Raw genomic sequence first — 19,004 nt, forward strand, 5'->3', positions numbered from 1 at the left:
CGAAGTATTTCCAGGCTGGGGCAGGGCAGAGCGCTTCCCGCTCCTGCCGAGGGCGAACACAACCCTCCCGCCCTGCTCCCCCCATACACCCCGCCGTGCGCCTCCAGGAGCCAGCCCGCCCCTGCTCCCCCCGTGCCAGCCCCCGGCTCCCGCGGCAGGAAGGGAGGTCCAGCCGCCCGGCAGGAAGGCTGGCAGCCCGGCCCGGCCCGACACGCAGCTCCGGCCCGCTCCCCGCCTGCCCTCGCCGGCCGCCAGCACAGCCGCTGCCCGGGCCGGGCCGGGGCAAGGGCAAGGGCAGGGGCGAACCGCAGGCGGGCTCCACCTCGCCACGGGAAAATGCAAAAGAAATGGGATCTTGATCCGTTCTTTCTGTTTTTCTTTTGTCTCCTCTTTTTTCTTTTCTTTTTTTTTTCTTTTTTTTTTGGGGGGGGGGGCTTTTTATGACAGCGAGGGCACAAGGCGAGTGAGGAGGCGGAATCATCTCGGCAGCCGCTGCATTTTGTGTGGAAGCCGCTCGGGGGTTCATTAATATCATTAGCATTTAACCCCCTCCCTGCCCCCTCCCCTTCCCAGTTCAGGGTGACGTCACGCGGCGGCAGGAGTTGGGGGGAAAGCAGGGGAAGCTCAGTGGGCAAGGGGCGTCCCTCTCCGCTCCCCGCCGCTGCCTGTCACAGCCTCTCTGCCGATATTATAGGGGCCGAAGCTTGGAGCTCAAAGCGCAAAGTCAGCCAGTGTAATGAACTTCTGGAAACCTTTCCCTTTTTATACCATTCAGTTTCTGAGAGGCAGAGACAGCCTCCTCTGACGCCTTTTCCCCCCTTCCATTATTTTTCCAGGCTCTGATCTCCCTGCTCGCTGCACCGAGGCGCTCGGCGCAGAGCCCCGCTCCCCATCCTACCTTCTTCGTCTCATTGTTGTCCTGGCTGCTGTGGCTCTCGCTTGCCTTCCAGGAGCGCGGTGGCGAGCCCACCCGTACCCCCCTGCACCCTCCCGGGGTCCCGAGAGCATCTGCTCGCAGAGGGGCAGCGAGTGGCCGCTGACTTTGGGTTATTTCGGTTTTGGGTTTTTTTTTTTTTCCCTTTTTTCTTTTTCTTTTTTTTTTTTTTTTCCCCTCCTTGCCGCGTCCCCGCCGTGTGTCCCCGTCCCTCGGGAAGACATCGCTGGGGAGCGGGACAGCGGCGAGGATGTGCCGGCCCCCGCGGCGGAGCCAGCAGTGAGCGCCCGAGGGAGGCACCTGCCCCGCGGAGCCGCCGCGCCGGCGGTGGGGGGGGGGACACCGCCTCGCCCCGGCGCCGACACTTCGCCCCGAGTTTAACGACTCCCCGGGGGCTTCGAGCATGAGCAAGCCGGCGGGATCAACAAGTGGGTAATAACGCGGTGGAGGCTTCGAGCAGCCTTTCCGAGACCGGCTGCGGCTTGGCCTTGGGGGGCGGGAGGTGGAAGGGAGGGAGAGGAAGGGTGGAGGGGGTTGTGGTTTGGGTTTGTATGCCCCCCCCCCCCCCCCCCCCCCAGTGAAAAAAGAAGTGTATGTGTCCATCCGGAGTGGCAACGAATGTATAGGCTCGGAGTTGCCCCGATGGAGTTTGGGCCCGCGGCTTACAAAACGCCGCTTTCCAGCTGCCTGACCCGACTTTCTGCACCGGGAACCGGGGCAGGAGCCCGGGGGCAGCGACCCCCGGGAAACGGAGCTCCGCCGGTGGCGGGGAGGGGGGTCGTCCCGCCGTGGCGCGGGCGGTTGTCTGCGGGTCTGCGGTACTGGGGTGGAGGGGGAAAGGTTTGGGTTTAAAGGGCATTAGGGAGTTGAAACGTGCTGTTTTTCTCACGGACTTTATGCAATCTTCTGCGACATAATAATTTCGTTTTAAGAGTTTGAAACTCCGGTCACTCAATTACACGGAATCGCGTAAGCAACTCTATTGAAGGAGGATTTAAATGCAATACTTTGCACACCATTTCCAGTTACAACAAATAATCCTGCAACGAGGAAAGCAGAAACAACTTAAAAGTCACATTTTCCTTAATCCTAAATCCATGCACCTCATAACTGGGGAATTTAAAGCATGACTAACCTCTCTTACAGAATGGCTCAATCCGTATAATCCCAATGGGACTTTCGGAGTTTGTAATATGGATGGAGTCAGTAACAAAGGGGGGAAAAAAATACCCAATCCAATTTAATGTCTGACAAGTGATGGATCGGACAGTTATTTCCTCTACGCTCCGGCGGGCTCCCGAGCTTGCGAAGCGGCGGAAAAAGGAAGGCAGAGCCGGGAGGGACACGCCGCGGTACCTGCCACCAGCCTCCCTCCGCCAGCCCCACGGCCTTCTTGCCGCTGCCCTCCATTATTTTGACCCGAGTCCGCCCTTTGTCCGCGGGGGTCGGGAAACCGGAGAGCTGAGGTGCAGGCGGGGGCCGCGGCGTGGGAGTCACGCGTGGAAGAGGCGACCAGCGCGGAGCTTCGCGGGGGCCCGGCGCTGCGGCCGACCTGCCGCCGCTTCGGCGTGGGTTGGCTTGCCGTCTTTCCCCGTGGGGCTCAGCGTGGTATTTTTCCGCACTAGCCACCACCCCCGAGGGGAAAACCCAAAAATAGTAGCGGGTCTGCGGTCGAGGTAGTAACCGGCGGAGGGGAAGGGGGCACCGGGAGACAAAGCTGCGGCGGCCGGGGCTGCTTCCCGCCGGCTGCGCTGCCGAAACTGCCCGGTTAGTGCGAGGGGAGCCGGAGCGGGATCGGGCTCGTCCCAGCCGCGCCGGGACGTTGTCGGGGCTCCTGGCAGATTTCTGAGCGTCGGGGAAGGAGTAGGAAGGGCCGGGGAGCCTCGTCCCCCAGGGACCGCGAAGCTTCTGCCGGAGACATTTTGCAGAGGAGAAAACCCGCAAGGCTGGACCGGCGCCTCCGGCCGCAGGGCGCTGGGCGACCCCCGCCACCACCGCCGCTTTCGCTGCTGATTCCGACCCCCTCAGATCCCCGGCGACCGCCCGAAAGGGACCTCCAGGCCCGACCCGGCCAGGCCCCGCGGGAATGAGGACACGCGGGGACTGCCCCGGGCCGCGGCCGAGCCCAGCTGGCCTCGGCAGCCCATGCAAAAGCCCGACCCGCTGTCCTGAGGCCTGGGCTCCCGCCCCGGGGGTCCCAGGGGGCTCCCGGGTAAGGGGGTTCCGGCCTGGCTTTCCTGCCCGCCGGTGGGCGTCTAGCGATGTCAGCTGCGATGTCTGCCTGGGTGGTAACAAGACCCCATCCCGCCGTCCCCCGAGCCCAGACTAACTTCTTTCAACAGCCTCTGATGGTAATTACAGTAATCGGGGCTGCCATATATCCTTTAAGCAATTATGACACACAAAAAAAGTCCCCAAGGACCCCCTGTCGTGGGATGTTCAAAACGGTTTCCCAGCTGAACAGAAATCCTATTTTCTTAGCGCTAAACTTCTGAGACGAGGCGGTACCTCGGGGAACCGGAGCGCTTTTAAACAGAGTTAATCAGTTATCTCATGACCCCGTGTCAAGCTTACATTTTTCTCTTCCCACCCCCCCGTCCTGCCTCTTCCCCGTCTACTTATTTCATATTTTGCCCTCCACGAAAGTTTTCTCCTAACAGGCTCCGCGGGGCGGGGATGGGGGTGGGGTGTGGGGGGGAAACAGAGCGCGGCCGGGACTGCGGGCGGGCGGGCGGCGGGACGGGGCGGCGGTGCGGGGCGGTGGGCTCCAGCCGCTCCCCCCGCCCTGGCCCCCCCTCCCCGTCCTCCGCCTCGTCGGGGGTCACGCAGTCGATCGGACGGACCACGCCGCTCCGACGGCTGGAAACGTGTTTATTTGGGTTTGGCGAGATGCTCCAGGTGCTCGGGTTTTATAGATGGAATATGTGGACGTGTAAAGAATATGCGGAACATATGTTTACATATATGGTGTGGATATGTATATATATAATACATATTTTTTTTTTTTTTTTTTAAAGCGGCTCCCAAACTTAAAATCCGTCTGGGGGAAACCCGCTTTGTAAAACCAACCCAAGTTTCTTCCCTTTCCGCCGCTCGCTTTTAGCGCCGGCCAAGCCGAGCCGGCTGCCCCGCGCCGCAGGCCGGCCGGGGAAGCAGGAACCCCCGCGGCTGCCCGGTGCCCCGGGCGGCGGCCCCCGCGTTGGGCCCGGGTGCGCGGCCGCGGCTGGGACCCGCTGCCTAGGGAAGGGGGAGCGGAGGTGGGGGGGGTGTCCCTGCGCCGGGAGCGGCGACGGGCCGGGGTGCGCGGGGGGCAGCGCGGCGGTGCCGGGCTCTGCACCGGGATGCACCACCGCTGCACGTACCGCTTCAGAGTCTCTCCCCCCACCCCCAGCCTGCCCCTCCTCCTCCTCCTCCTTTGTGTGCGTGCGTGTGGACCCTCTCCCTCCCCGTGGATGCTAAGGGTTGGAGAGGGAAGTCGAGCGCTTTCCCCCGTTGGCATTGTGCGATATCCGAATTCCCATGCTACACTTTTTGACGGGTCACTGGTGCCCCAATAGGCAGGTGGCAAGGAGGGCTTGTAATTACACACTCCCAGAAACCGTGCCTTGGCCTCAGCCCTCCTCACGGGCGCCTACCTGCAGCTCCAAAGCCGCGGCTTGCTCGCAGGCAGTGGGGCGGGGGGGCTTCCTTTAGCTGCGCTCCTTATTAATTGCGTAAAAGTTTTCTATTCTTTAACCTCTCTCCCTCCCTCCTCCACCCCTCCCTCTCGCAGTCCCTAACCTAATCCCCGTCCCTCTCGCCGTGTTGTGTATAGCAGCTGTCGGGTTTCATTTAGGGGAGAAGCTGGCAGCTTGTGCTCATTGGAGGCAGTCAAACGAGTTTCAATGGGCAAAATCATTAAGTTAACACTTTATCTAATGTCCCTATTGTCTGCCAGCAGGCATTGTCTTAGAGCCTTAGCGCAGACATGTCTGAAAGTATCTCGGGCTCCTAAATTCTCTAGGGAGCGAGAGGAGCCCCTGCGGCCTGTTCCCACCCGCCCCCCGCCCGCCTCCCCAGCAGCGCTCCGCACCGCACCGCACGCTGCCGCCTTCCCCCTTCCAGCCTCACCCCCACCCACCCCCACCGGGGCTCTCCCGCAACTACTCCCAAACAAAGATAGCGGCCCGAGCGCTCTCCGTCGGAGCTTGGAGACCAAGGTTTGGTGAGAGGGATTGAATCTCCAGCGTAAGTTGTGGTGGGAGGAAAGAAGGCAGTTTGAGGGCAGAGGAAAAGAAAAAGAAAGAGAATCAAAGAAGATTATCGAAGAAGAGAAGAGAAGAGAAGAGAAGAGAAGAGAAGAGAAGAGAAGAGAAGAGAAGAGAAGAGAAGAGAAGAGAAGAGAAGAGAAGGAAGAGAAGGAGAAAAAAGTGAAAAAAGAAAAAAGAAAAAAGAAAAGAGAAAAGAAAAGAAAAGAAAAGAAGAAAAGAAAAGAAAAAAGAAAAGAAAAAGAAAAGAAAAGAAAGAAAAGAAAAGAAAAAGAAAAGAAAAGAAAAGAAAAGAAAAGAAAAGAAAAGAAAAGAAAAGAAAAGAAAAGAAAAGAAAAGAAAAGAAAGAAAAGAAAAGAAAAGAAAAGAAAAGAAAAGAAAAGAAAAGAAAAGAAAAGAAAAGAAAAAGAAAAGAAAGAAAAGAAAAGAAAAAAGAAAAGAAAAGAAAAGAAAAGAAAAGAAAAGAAAAGAAAAGAAAAGAAAAGAAAAGAAAAGAAAAGAAAAGAAAAGAAAAGAAAAGAAAAGAAAAGAAAAGAAAAGAAAAGAAAAGAAAAAGGAAAAAAGAGGCAAGAGAAGAGCAAAACCGGAGAAAAGGCAGAAGCCGAGTGGAGTTTTGGCGCGTTTCTTGAACGGGGCAGCAATAATCTCTGTTCAAGTTTTTACATCACCCTTCGAGCATTTGCAATTCTAGTCAAAGCCGGTGCGAAAGCAGTGCCCGGCGGAGCGGGGGCTGCGGGCGAGGCGAGCGGAGCGGAGCGGAGCGGAGCGGAGGGGCACTGCCCTCCCAGCCCCGCGCCCCAGCCCGCAGCCCGTAGCAGGTAGCCGCGTCCGCGCACGAAGGCGAGGCGGAAAGTTTTGTTGCAGGTTTTGGAGTGAAGAAAATAGCACGGCTCATCTGTGGCAGGAACCAGCCCCCTTTCCCTGGGGTTGCTAGGGGGGAGAGGAGGTTACTTGGCTTCCCGGTCATTTTATTTTGTTTTGGTTTGTTCTATGACTCGGTCTCCTGCCTGCTTTCCTGCCCAGGGAAAGTGCCGTCCTCTGCCGAGCGCCGGAAAGCGAGGGAGCTCACCCCCCACCCCCCGCTCCCGCCAAAGTCGCCCCCCCGTCACCCCCTCCCGCATCTCCACTTCTAGCAGGCAAGTCTGCTGCTCCCGCTGCTGTAATCTTCCCTTCCAAAATGGGTCTTGGCGATTATAGAAGATCCAAATAAACGTAGCGGGGCATGAATAATGCTCATTGTAAAAAAACTGACACTTGCTCAAGGAAAAGAAAGTTGACTATAAAATCACTTCATTATTTGCTTGTACTGCGGCTCTGGGGCTAATCCCTCCGGAGGTCAGATTGCTGAGCGCTCGCTCTCTCCCTCTCTCCCTTCTCTGCTTTCAGGTCGCATTTTAGACATCCCTTGCAAAGTGTGTGGGGACCGCAGCTCCGGGAAACACTATGGGGTTTACGCCTGCGATGGGTGCTCGGGATTTTTCAAGCGGAGCATCAGGAGGAATAGGACCTATGTTTGCAAATCGGGAAATCAGGTACCGGCCGCAGCGCAGTCCCCTCACCGCCTGCGCCTCTTGCCCTGCATTTCCCCAGCGCCCCGTATTGTCCCCCCCGCCAACAGAAACACCCGCAGCAGTAGGATCCACGCAGCCTCCCCCTCCCTTCCCAGGGGGTCCCGGGCCGAGGCCGGGCGCTGGGTGCCCCAGCCGGCCTCTCCCCGGCACGTCTCCCCGCCCCGGGCCGTGCGGTCGCAGCCCACCGGTGCGCCCCGGGGAGGGGGGGGATGGCAAGGAGGGAGCGGGAAGGACGGCGGGGAGAGGCGAGGAAAGAGAAGGGCCGTCCCTCGGGAAGCCACAATCCATCGCCGGTCGATGGACAACCGACACGATTTCCAGCCCTGGCGGGTCGCGCCCGTACGCCGGTGCGGAGGCAGCTCCGCTTTTTCCCCTTCCCGCTCCGACCGCGCTCATTTCCCCCCGTGGACCGTCCCCGCGGGGATGCGGAGCTGGGGACACGGCGGGAGGGCGCAGGGGACAGGGGCGCCCCGAGGGGGCGGCGCCGCCGTCGCTGTCTCGGGTGCTGAAGGCGGCCCGGCCCGCCCCGCCGCGGGGCCAAGCACCCCGGCTCGGCTCGGCTCGGCTCGGCTCGGCTCGGCACGGCCCCTACCGCCCCGCCGCGGCCCGAGCCCCTGGCGCACCCAGGGGGGTCCCCTCCGTGCCTCCTGCCGCCGCGGGGACGGCGCCGGGGGCGGGCGGGGTGAGAGCGCTGCTCCCCCCGGCCCGACGGCTGGCTGTGTTGCAGGGAGGCTGCCCGGTGGACAAGACGCACAGGAACCAGTGCCGGGCCTGCCGGCTGAAGAAGTGCTTGGAGGTCAACATGAACAAAGACGGTACCTGCTCCCTCTTTCCTGCGGGGCCAGGGCGGCGGGGGGCAGGAGCCTTGCTCTGAAGGGGGAGAGGTGTGTCACTGCAGGGTCTCGCCCCTCGGGCCCTGAAAGACCCCCCATCCCACGGCAGCCCTGACCATTTCTCCCCAGACACCCTCCCGGTGGGGGGCATGGGGCCGGCCTTGAAAAGTTGCGGGGAGGAAGGGAAGCCCAGCCAAGCACCGTGGGGCACCTGGTGCGGGACCCCTTGGTGACCCCCCTTGCCTCTCCTTGGTGCCCCGCAGCAGTGCAGCACGAGCGGGGCCCCCGGACGTCGACGATACGGAAGCAGGTGGCCCTCTACTTCCGCGGGCACAAGGAGGAGAGTGGCGGCGCCCCGCACTTCCCCGCCACCGCCCTGCCGGCTCCTGCCTTCTTCACCGCTGTCTCCCAGCTGGAGCCCCACGGCCTGGAGCTGACTGCCGTCGCTGGCACCCCCGAGAGGCAGGCTCTGGTGGGCCTGGCACAGCCCACCCCAAAGGTCAGCCACTGCCCTGGCCCCCAAGCGGGCCTGCAGACCCCGCTGCTGGGGTGCCTGCAACCCGCCAGCTTCTTCCTGCTTCTGGGGTAGACGTGGCAACGAGCAAGGCTTGAGGCCTTGGGGGTTGTGGTGGGGACTCTTTTGCTATGTCCCTCAAAGCTCTGAAGATACGAGGTGCAAGGGTAAGAGGGCCTCTGCAGCAGGGGTATGCAGAAGGACCACCTGATAACCTGTTCCGTACAAACCCTGTCTCCTATATCCTTACACCCTCACGGTTACAGAGTTGCTCCTCCTGCTTGGATCACATCCACAAGTCAATTTTAAACTTTGTTTCATGAGGTTGACCTGCAATCACTGAGTTTTCTTCAGCAAAATGCTGAAGTGGTGTACTCCAGAAAGTGCTGTCTGTACTGACCACAGCCCGCAGCTTGTCCACACAGACAGAAACGTGTCTAAGGTGGCTCTGCGCTTGTTGGCTGTGACATTTCCTAAGCATCCCCGTGGAAGCACTGCTGTGGCCTCAACTGCACAGGACTTAGCCATAAGGCGATGTTTTTCATTAACGCATTTGCAATGACATTTTGCATATTTGCAGCACCTAGGAAATTGTAGAAGAGATGAATTAAATAGTTCTGCATTTCCAGAGTTGGTAGCTTGGCATGGTCACAACATACAGTTTTATAATTTTGGAAAATATTGAATCAGAAATTAGTTTGCAAGAAAACATAGCACATGCTTGAAAATGTAACTCCATTCCAATCCTATACACCCCTTAGGTAGTTCTATGCATGCTACACATCTGCTTACAGCCTGTCGCAGTAAGGGAGCAGGACGAAGGGTTAAGGCTAAACGAGTACTTACTGCTTTGCTGAGCAAGGCTGCGGTGCGAAATCAGCTTCTGAGGCACAAGTTACAGAACACAAATTCTGAATCAAATTTGTATTCACCTAACTCTGCAACCAGTATGTAGTAGTGTAACAGGGTGAAGGATGACACCACATTTTGGTAATTTTTTTCCCTTAATGTAATAATTCCATGCTTCCTTCAACCTCCTCCAGAGAGCTGTTTCCGCAGTACAGTTCGTCCACACAGATGAGCAGCAGAGCGTGGTTTGGAGTGGGCCCTCTGAAAGCAATGCCCTCTGCTTGCAGAATAAGAGAGTGCACACTCAGTATTGGGCATGAGCACGATGCACGGAATGGCAGTTGTAGGGGAGAAGAAACAAGGCTGCCTTGGTGACATTGTATGAAGCTGCTTTATTTTCTTTCTGATGTTAGTACCCACATGAAGTCAATGGTACCCCTATGTATCTCTACGAAGTGGCCACCGAATCCGTCTGCGAGTCAGCAGCCAGACTTCTGTTCATGAGCATCAAGTGGGCGAAGAGTGTCCCAGCCTTCTCCACCTTGTCCTTACAAGACCAGGTAAGGCCCCTGCGGTGTGAGTGGCATTGGCCTGGCCTGCCTGTTAAAGAAGGCTCAGTGCTCAGATTGGCTCCTGAACCTTCAGCCCTAGACCTATAATGGACTTCAGCAGTTCTGAAGTTCAGGGCAGAGGTTTAGCCTGACCCTAAAAACCAGGCAGTGATTTAGAAACTGCTTTCCTCCAACTGTTATTTCATGAAGCAAGTGAAAGTCAAGCCAGAAAAAAATTTAAAGCAAATATTACGGGAGGACAATTTCTAGAGGCAAAGTCACGAGGCTGCAGACCAAAATCAGTGTGCTAAAACTGCTTCTCTACTTGTGGGTCAACTTTTCCCTCCATAAAATGGAGAACAGCATCTTACTTTGCTATTTTGGGATGAGAAGAGCTTAGTTAAACATATGGCCTCAGGATATGAGTGAGGTGATTTCTGAAGACCATTCCTCCTCTCCTCTCCTCTCCTCTCCTCTCCTCTCCTCTCCTCTCCTCTCCTCTCCTCTCCTCTCCTCTCCTCTCCTCTCCTCTCCTCTCCTCTCCTCTCCTCTCCTCTCCTCAGCATAACTGTTCACACAGCCAACATTTTTTTCTTATTCGCATTGGCTTCAGTGAACTTACAATTACACCAATATGGTGGAAGCAGAATTTGGCCAGCCCCCAATATTTTTCACCATCAATTAAAATCTTCCCTAATTTGTCTTGTTTTCCTTTATGACAATTTGCCTTTGCCTCAGGTAAATCATATGTGAACCACACGAGCTGAAGGAATTTCTTAATGACTTGATTTCTTCATGAGGACTCAGTGTGCTTTGTATAATGCACTAATTTTTAAAAAAAGTGATCAGATATAATTATAAAATGGAAGGAGGGAAATCTGCACAAAGTTCCGATCATAAAAGATGTCCACTATTTTGATGTGATTGAGCTAATTTCCCACAATGGTAAGTAGAAGTGTCATGCCTTAGATGTTACCTAGCAGTCAGCAGAGGAACTAGTTCCTTTCCATGGGTGCATGTTGCAAGTTGCTGCAGTTGATATGCAAATACATATTTTGAACCGAAAGAAAAGCTTTTTAGGAAACCAATAGTGTTTTCCACCTAAAGGTAAATCATGCTGGTCACAATGTGATATAAAGCTAAGGTACATTGAAATGTTCCTTTTCTAGCACCAGACCCACATTTTGAAACCCCTATTCTGAAATTAGGCAAAGGGGGATGCTGCTCAGCTCTGGCTGCAATACTGCTACAGGGTGAGCATGAGAGGAGCAAGGAGATAGGGCCTTGGAGGTTACACATCCCACAAGGAAGACTGGTCCCAGTGCAGCATGCTGTTCTCCAGTGTTGTCTTCTGCTGCCGCTGCTCCTGCGGAGCACCGAGTCTGTCATACCAAGCAACCAAAGAAACAGGCCCAAATATCAGGGGCAAGCAGCAAGCACAGTGCTTCAGCAGGAGCCTCTGTGCATGGGAAGAGGCTGGGTCCATCTCTAGACCAGTGCTGTCCACAGGAGGCTCCTTAGGGGAGCCATTTGACATAACACGGATGCATTTCCCACAAGGTCATCTCTGCTAGTATGCAGAGGAAGGGGCAGCAGGATTTGAGAGCAAGGGAAGTGTCCATTGCACATGACCAAGCATACCTCAAACACCAGAGTGTTCCCATTATCTTTAAATAACCCACTGCCTCTTTCACTTTCATATCAGGTGCTCATGTTAGTGATTTATATATTAAAATGTAAAAGCCTTTCCTTAACATCACCTTGACTTGCTGTACCTCAGTGCAAGCTAGCTTCCTCAAAACTCAGAGCTGCTCAGCTTTGACTTGGACCCCTTTCTGCATGATTCCCCTGTCATATTCAGGAGAGCTGGAGAAGAAATAACTCTGATTTTAATCACCTGATTTCATGAATGATCAGACAGTTGATTTTTATAATAGTGCCATTGCATTATTTAATTTGACAATGGCCCAGCTGTAAATGTCTCAGTTTCTCTTTTTGTATCCCTGACATCTGCCCGAGGAGAGTCTAAACCCTTTTCCTGGATTCTACTTTTGTTTGTGCTCTTCCAAAAAGGCAAGCGCACTGTGATTCCAGGACTCTGTGACAGTTTCATCTCGAAGGCAAGGAAATAAGTAGAAAACAACTTGCTGACAAAACCAAAGCCTGAGGATTGCTGTGTCACAACCCTCAGTAAAGCAGAGGCTGTATTCTTTCCCCAGCTCCATAGAGCTGATCCCATGGTGGGTTGGAAGCCACACAACAAAAATGCCATGCTTCAAGTTCTGCTGGCCTGCACACCTGCCCAGCTTGTCCATAAGACAGGTTGGTCCAATGCAGGCCACCAAGAAAAGGTCATGCTAACAGGATGGGGTTAATTAAGAAGCAAAACCCAGTCCTTCAGAAAGCCTGGTATTTCTTGTTTGTTTGAAGAAGGAGGGCTGAGTATGACTTCAGCATGAATTATTTTAATTGGTGGTTTTACAGACTTATGCATAGACATGAAGAAAGCTTCAGCTATTGGAATAGTCTCTTATTTCTAAAGTCTTTTGACTTTAAAGACATAGTAGGAAAGCACATATGAAATTGATATCTTCCAGGAACCACCATTGATTACCATTGTATCTGCATGAATGAATGACAAAAAAAGTTTTACAAAAGCAAATGAAAGGCTGGCGAATCATTTCCTATGTCATATAGAAACCTGCACATCCATCAGGCAGGATTATCCGGAGGAGGGCTGGGTTCACAGGCAGCAGCAGTTAGGAGACTTAGGAGCAGGTTTAGCTGCTCTGAGAACAGAGCTGAGATGGGCACCACACCCTGGACCCCTTCCCTTCTGCATCTCATACACTAATCCGGCCAGCTTCCAGTGCTGTAAAAATCCAATGTAATTATTTCAAACAGTAATCGTATGCAAACAGAGACAGAAACACTTTCCTCTCACAATTTCCTTAGGTTATATAGAAGTTCTGTGGAGCACATAGTACAAAAAGGCAGAAAATGGGCATTAGCCTGCAGTGACAAGCTGAGAGCAGAGACTCTGAGAGCTCTTCCTCCCATTCTGACCAGAACATGGTGGTTTAAAACTGATAATACTGTTAAGAGTTAGCACCTAGATGAAGGATCCGCTCTTACTGCCTGCTTTCTGTATCATCTTTCACATATCTGATTCCAAAGAAATCATAATTCATTTGGTACGATGTATTTTTTTACTTTGTTCTTCCTTTTGCAGAATCTTTATAGACTTAAAATACCCTCCTTCCTATTTTCCTAAGAAGCCGAGCTGCTGATACTTTCAGGGACCATAGCAATATTAATATCTGTGGTTTGCTTTTTTTTCCTGCATGAGTTTTGAGAAATCTGTTTTCACTGCATGGAGCCACCAGGTGATCCCTCTTGAGTCCATTACAATTCTCACCCTTCCAAATCTCTCCCACCCTATTGAGAGACATGAGGCCCAACAAGGTGTATGCACCACAGTATGTCCTTTAGGCCATGAACTTCAGCCGAACTGGGAGTCCTCCAAACCTCTCAAGAGTTGGTCTGGGCCAGCAATCCATAGATGTCCTCAAGACTAAACACGTCTGTTCTGGCTTTGCCAGTCTGCATTACCAGGAGTCATGTCTGCTCCTCAGATGCACCACTGCCTCTCCACGGAAATCCAAGGCATTGCCTCCACACAGAGAAAAACAGATCCTCCACGCAACCAGGCAATGTACAAAAATTGCAGAGAGCTAGCAATGCTGTCAGCGTAGGTGCTTGGATACTCAGTTCTCTGAAAGGAAACAGCTCCTGGTGCCTGGAATTTCTGAGTGATTTTAAGCACAAAGCAGGAAAACAGGTGATGCTGAGAAACCATATGTGTGTCCAGATGCTGTGCTTGAAAGAGCTAAAGACTTGCTTAGTAAGGAAGAGGTTAAAGATACATACTCTAAAGCAGTGCTCCCCACAGAGTGATGTAATTTCGGGATGTTGTCCAGGCTTTTCTTCACAAACTCTGCCTTCCCGAGGGAAGGGAGGGTAATCCCTAGAGAGCCATAGGAGAGCACCTGTCCAGCTTGTCCTAGGACAGTTGTATGTGCCAGAGGAGAGGAGGAGAGAGCCCATGCTGTGCTGAGAAACACAGGCGAGCGTTCTTGTTGTGAGTGAGCTCTCTGGGGCGGGAGTTCTCACTCTCCTTTCTCTTTCTCCTCCCTTTTGGTCCACAACACGGTGCACAGTGAGCCAACCCTCAGTATTTTTCTACAATGCGTATAGACTTATTTCTAGACACCTTCTCAAAAAGCTAAGAGACGAGCTAACAAATGCTGTGGGGAAAACACCATGACAGGCATTTAAAGTAGTTTTTAAAATAACAGAAATTTACATATTTAAATTGTTTATAAATCTATAAATTATACACTATGTTATATTGTACATCTATTGTATGACAGCTGATGCTTTTGGAAGATGCTTGGAGAGAACTGTTTGTTCTAGGAATAGCACAATGGGCCATTCCAGTTGATGCTAACACTCTACTGGCTGTATCTGGTAAGAATTGCACAATTTAATGACTTTGTTACAAAAATTACCATAAAAATACATTACTGAAAAAAGAACAACATGTAAAGAATAACAAATTCCTACTGAACAATAGAGCATACCTGTCATTTATAAATCTATATTTAAATGCAAATAATGTTGTTTTGTTGTATTCATGACTGCTTGCATTGTCATTTAAATGCAAATTACTGTGTTTGTTATCATCCAAGAGAAGATTTTATATTAACTTTCATACAATATAGTCAGTTTACATGGAACCAGACAGACAAGTGTGACAATAGAGTGGATATTGATACAGAGGATTTTGTCAGAAATCAATATAAAATAAAGCAAATGCCTTTAATATTATTTATTTCATCTGTTTCTGTTTTAGGCATGAATGGTGACAATACGGATTCTCAGAAGCTGAATAAAATTATTTCAGAAATACAGGCTTTACAGGAGGTTGTGGCTAGATTTAGACAACTTCGGCTAGATGCTACCGAATTTGCCTGTCTCAAATGCATTGTCACTTTTAAAGCTGGTAAGCAGAAAGGATCTCTTGCTCATCTGGTCTGATAACTATGAGGTTGCTACTTTAAAGCAAAAATGATGTTTTAAACCAGTCATAGCTTCATATCATCCAACAGGTTTCCCAGTACTGAATTCCAATAGTCAATGTTGCATTTTGAAAGGCTGACAGTGGAGTGCTGGGGAGCTAATGGGAACGTTTAATTTCCATTGATAGCACTAGCTGAAGTCTTTTGACCCACCCAAGAGTCAAGCTGAACTAGTAACTGCTCTGCTTTCCAGTGCCTACACACAGTGGTTCTGAACTGAGGAGTTTCCGAAATGCTGCTGCCATAGCAGCCCTTCAAGATGAAGCCCAGCTCACTCTGAACAGCTACATCCATACCAGGTGATCAGTCACTTCTCTCAATACTTCTTGCAGGCGTAGGGGTAAAATCACGCTCTCACTGCAGCAAAGGTGACGTTTCCACTGACTGAAGTGGGGACCAGGCTGTCACAGCAAGTATGCAGTGGCTGGCAGCCTGCTGGGATTTGGTGTTTCCTGATGCAACAGGGAAGGTGAAATTTATTCAGACAAACTGAAAAGCGGTAAAAGGAGAGATCTTGCCCTGGGAAGTGATACCTGCTGTGGAACACTTTGCATTTCAGAAGGCTACATTTTCCTCTACATTTTATTCGGTTAAATACTGCTGATAGTGATGCTCAAAACAGCATCACATCTTACAGCAGTACGAGCACTTTTGACCCATGGTCTCCAATACACTTCCCCATGTCATTTCCCCTGTTTTGCAGATACGGAAATTGGGACACAAGAAGTTAAATGGCTCTTGCAAGACACTACCCTGAGTCTGTTCTCAGATGGAAATAAAAAAATCCAGAAGTTGTGAATCCCATTTTGGTACTGCAGTAGAGTGATGAGAATCATTGTTGGGGAAGAAAAGATTCCCCTCTATCTCATTCAGGCTAAGCCCCATGGGATACAGAAATCTTAAAACCCGCTGTAAAAGCTGTAGCTGTCATGACACAAAATGTGCAGGGCAAAGTGTACAGGGGTAAGCCCAGGACTGCATGAAATGTACTATGCGAAATACAACCCCGCGCTGCAGGCAGCTGGCTGTGATCACATCAGTAGCCTCCTGCTGTGGACCACTTCAGAGTGGTGGGACCGGGGAGGAGCCAGAAGAGTGCACCTAACATCTGCAACAGCTGCTCTGGCTGGCTCAGGACTGCTGGGGAGAGCTGCAACAGGTCTCGTAAAGTCCACCTCTCAGTCCTTTAGCTGCAGTGGAGGTCCATGAGAGTAGCACAGCGGAAGATGGAGCAGTAGAAGAGGAACTTTTATACCATTTTTTCCTTCTGCAACTTTGATCTGCTCTCATAATAGCTCTGTCCAGCAGAAGCCAACTCAGTGTCAGAGATTAGATGGCAGCAGTCTCTGAAGGACTTCTGTTTAGTCTAAAGGGAATGGCCTGCCCTGAGGATGAGAGCAAAATTGCAAATACCATCCAGTTACGGCTAGTTCGGAGCAAAAAGAATAACTGCTGCATAGCGACCTCTTCCTGTCCTTAGGGACAGCCTTTCCCATGAATGTTGCTCCCTGGAGCCTCTGAGTGAGCCAGGGCCTGTTGGAGAGAGAAGCCAGGGAGCAATGGTTTTACATGGCCATAGTTTCAACTCCAGGCATGGCAACTTTTTCATTGCATTTCTGCATTGCTGGAAATATTTAGCTACTGGGCTAAACAGTCTCTATTATAAAAGATACTCTTTTACAAGGGAAAAAAGTGCAGTCCACTGACTCCAGTGGGATAGGGCTCTCAGCTTGAGTTTCATCCTCAGGCTTGAATTTACCTTCCTGCCAGTGTTACAGCATTATCAGCCCTTTGATCTCAGTGGAGCCGCTCTCAACAGGATGCAAGGGATGGCAGACTGGAGAAGCAGAATGTTTCTCCAAATCACTTACTACTCCTTTTAGGGAGACTGCCGTAAGCCGAGGCTTGAGAATCACTGGTGTAAAGTCAGCGTAAGCACAGCTAGAACACATATCCTACATTGTGTTGGCTTCAAAAGCTGGGAGAAAGGATGGAAAATATCCTATTACACAAATACAGTGCCTGGGGATGAAACACAGCTTCTTTAAAAAAAAAAAGAAATCTTTCTAAATATCAATTGGTATTCAATGTATAAGACAACCAAAAGGGAGAAAAATTATTACCATGACAATCCATCTAGGTTTAAATTGCACTTTAAATGACAGGGTATTTATTATAGGTCAAGCTTTTCCCTGAACTGCATCAAGAACACAGTTGTTGTCTGAGGGACAAGTCAGAGCAGATTCTGTCTCTGTACTGCTATTTCTCTGAGGGAATTAACAAAGGAGCTAATCAAAACTCAGAGACTTTGGTCTATATTCTGCTAACCTCCATTAAGAGAGGTTTCCTTGGGGTCAAACTTCTTGCTCATGTGAGTACAAACCACAGGGGTTTAGCACAGGTAGCACCCATCCGTACAATTCACTGAATATTGGTCCTTTTTGTAAAGTAAAAAAATTTTCTTCAGAAAAATATGTAAAAACTTGAACAGGTTTTTCTCTCTCTGTCTCCCAGGTATCCCACACAACCCTGTCGCTTTGGAAAACTTTTATTGCTTTTACCAGCTTTACGTTCGATTAGTCCATCTACGATAGAAGAAGTGTTTTTCAAAAAGACCATTGGGAATGTACCAATTACAAGACTGCTTTCAGATATGTACAAATCCAGCGACATATAAATTACCTTAAAATAAACAATCAGGATGGACAGTTTGAGAAGAACTTTTATCTATGGAGAATAAGCCTCAACTAACAAAATCTACAGGAAGCATAAGCCTGGGAATGTTTAGCCTTTAAACCCATTGACAAAAAATACCCCAGTAGATATGACTCTGCTGCTCTGAACAGAGTGATTTAGATCATGGAGAGAATGCTTTGTTCTACAGAAAAAGTGAAAGTGGTTGGAATTTGGCTGCTATTCCTGTTACTACAGGATGGAGGCAATTCAGATGCCAGTCACAGTTAACAAAGACTCTGCTATTCTCTCATTTAACTGGCAGATCTGAGACAAAATGTGAAAGAAGGTACTTTAGTTTGTTCAGTATTTGGAACCGGGCGACCAAACTTGGCTTCTGTTGTAACGTGAGATGCGGTGGCCTTCAGAACTGTTTTAAAAGTAGCCTATGTTTGGAAAATGTTTTTAATATGATAGGCAACATTTAAGACCAGGTTACCAAAACATTGCTTCTGCTATAATACATCATGAAGTGGCCTTCAGAACTGATTAAAAAGTAGCTTATGACGGCAGCTCCATTCTTTCTGCAAAATTAACTGGTGATCTTTGGTGCAGATGTCACCACGATTTGTTTGGTTAACATCTCAAAGACAGAAGAGCTTTATACACTTCCTCCCCGACCTTCCCTCCTTCTTCTTCCACACACAGAGACACACATCCACATCCACACCCACACCCACACACACCTGAAAAGATACAAGTCAAGAAAGGAAAACTAAAACAGCAAAACCAAATACAATGGAGATGACCGCTTCAGTGACCTGCTGGCTGTCCCGTTGGCACAGTGCTGAAACCAAAGGCAATGGTGGCCAAACTCTTTGTCAATGAGATGCGCAGAGAAGTGAAATGACTATTAAAAAAAAAACAATCAACGGACAGAATTTTATTTCAAAGAAATAAAGGTTGTTAACTGATACAATGCTAACAATTTCCAAAAGTCTCCAATGCCTTTTTAGAAAACTCCAGGTTCTAATTTTGAAGCCTTGTTCGCCTACACCCTCTCACACACAAAAACGTTATAAGCTGCTTATTTGATGTGTGAAAAATGTAGAAAAAAACATTTAAAGATAGCTGCTGTACTTTTCAAAATTTGATTTGTTATTAGGAACTAGCACTGAGAAAAATCAGCACTTGGACTATCATAGAATGAGTAAAACTTTTCATGTACAAAGTGGATTAACTGATTTGTGAAGTTAAAAAGTTGTACTCATTGTATTTACAAAGAATAAAAATATATTGAATTTAAATTACTTTCCACCATTCTTTTAATGCTTGTCCTTCTATTTATGGATTAGTTTCTTCCACTGTACCCTACTTACCAGGGAGCAGAAATATTCTCTCCTAAAATGGATTGCCTTGGATGCTGTGGAGTCTCCATCATCAGAGGTTTTAAAAAAGAGGTTAGACAAACATTAAAGGAATAGCTTAGGTTGGGGCAAAGGAATTTTGAGGTCTGGCATAGAGCCGTTTTCGAATATACACCTGCTGCAAGATTTCCTTCTCCAGGAGCCGACACGGAGCTTTTTCTAGGACACAATACTACATGCATCAGCGGTCTAATCTACAAGTCTTCCGTTTCATGTTCTTACAATTGTTAATATTGCTGAATTGTGCAGCTAACAAAGGGTGAT

At 50.4% G+C, this 19,004-nt stretch overlaps 1 protein-coding gene across 1 annotated transcript; it reads left to right on the plus strand.

The window, feature by feature from the left end:
* Window positions 1–645: 645 nt before the first annotated feature.
* On the plus strand, window positions 646–18,605 carry NR2E1 (nuclear receptor subfamily 2 group E member 1). Its single transcript, XM_075747834.1, has 9 exons — window positions 646–1,362; window positions 6,568–6,713; window positions 7,480–7,567; window positions 7,849–8,084; window positions 9,362–9,508; window positions 13,933–14,029; window positions 14,415–14,564; window positions 14,834–14,939; window positions 17,155–18,605. The coding sequence occupies exons 1-9, from the start codon at window positions 1,338–1,340 to the stop codon at window positions 17,315–17,317; spliced, it is 1,158 nt and encodes a 385-aa protein (XP_075603949.1). The 5' UTR covers window positions 646–1,337; the 3' UTR covers window positions 17,318–18,605.
* Window positions 18,606–19,004: the final 399 nt, after the last annotated feature.

This window comes from Balearica regulorum, chromosome 3, assembly GCF_011004875.1.
Source record: "Balearica regulorum gibbericeps isolate bBalReg1 chromosome 3, bBalReg1.pri, whole genome shotgun sequence".
Taxonomy (NCBI): Eukaryota; Metazoa; Chordata; class Aves; order Gruiformes; family Gruidae; genus Balearica; species Balearica regulorum.

What these genes read in the sequence shown, in the direction of transcription:
- NR2E1 (XM_075747834.1), top strand. Translation starts at nt 1,338, where the DNA reads ATGAGCAAGCCGGCGGGATCAACAA. An exon ending in CATTGTCACTTTTAAAGCTG is followed by an intron (nt 14,565 to 14,833) that starts GTAAGCAGAAAG and finishes TCTGCTTTCCAG; the next exon opens with TGCCTACACACAGTGGTTCT. An exon ending in AACAGCTACATCCATACCAG is followed by an intron (nt 14,940 to 17,154) that starts GTGATCAGTCAC and finishes TCTGTCTCCCAG; the next exon opens with GTATCCCACACAACCCTGTC.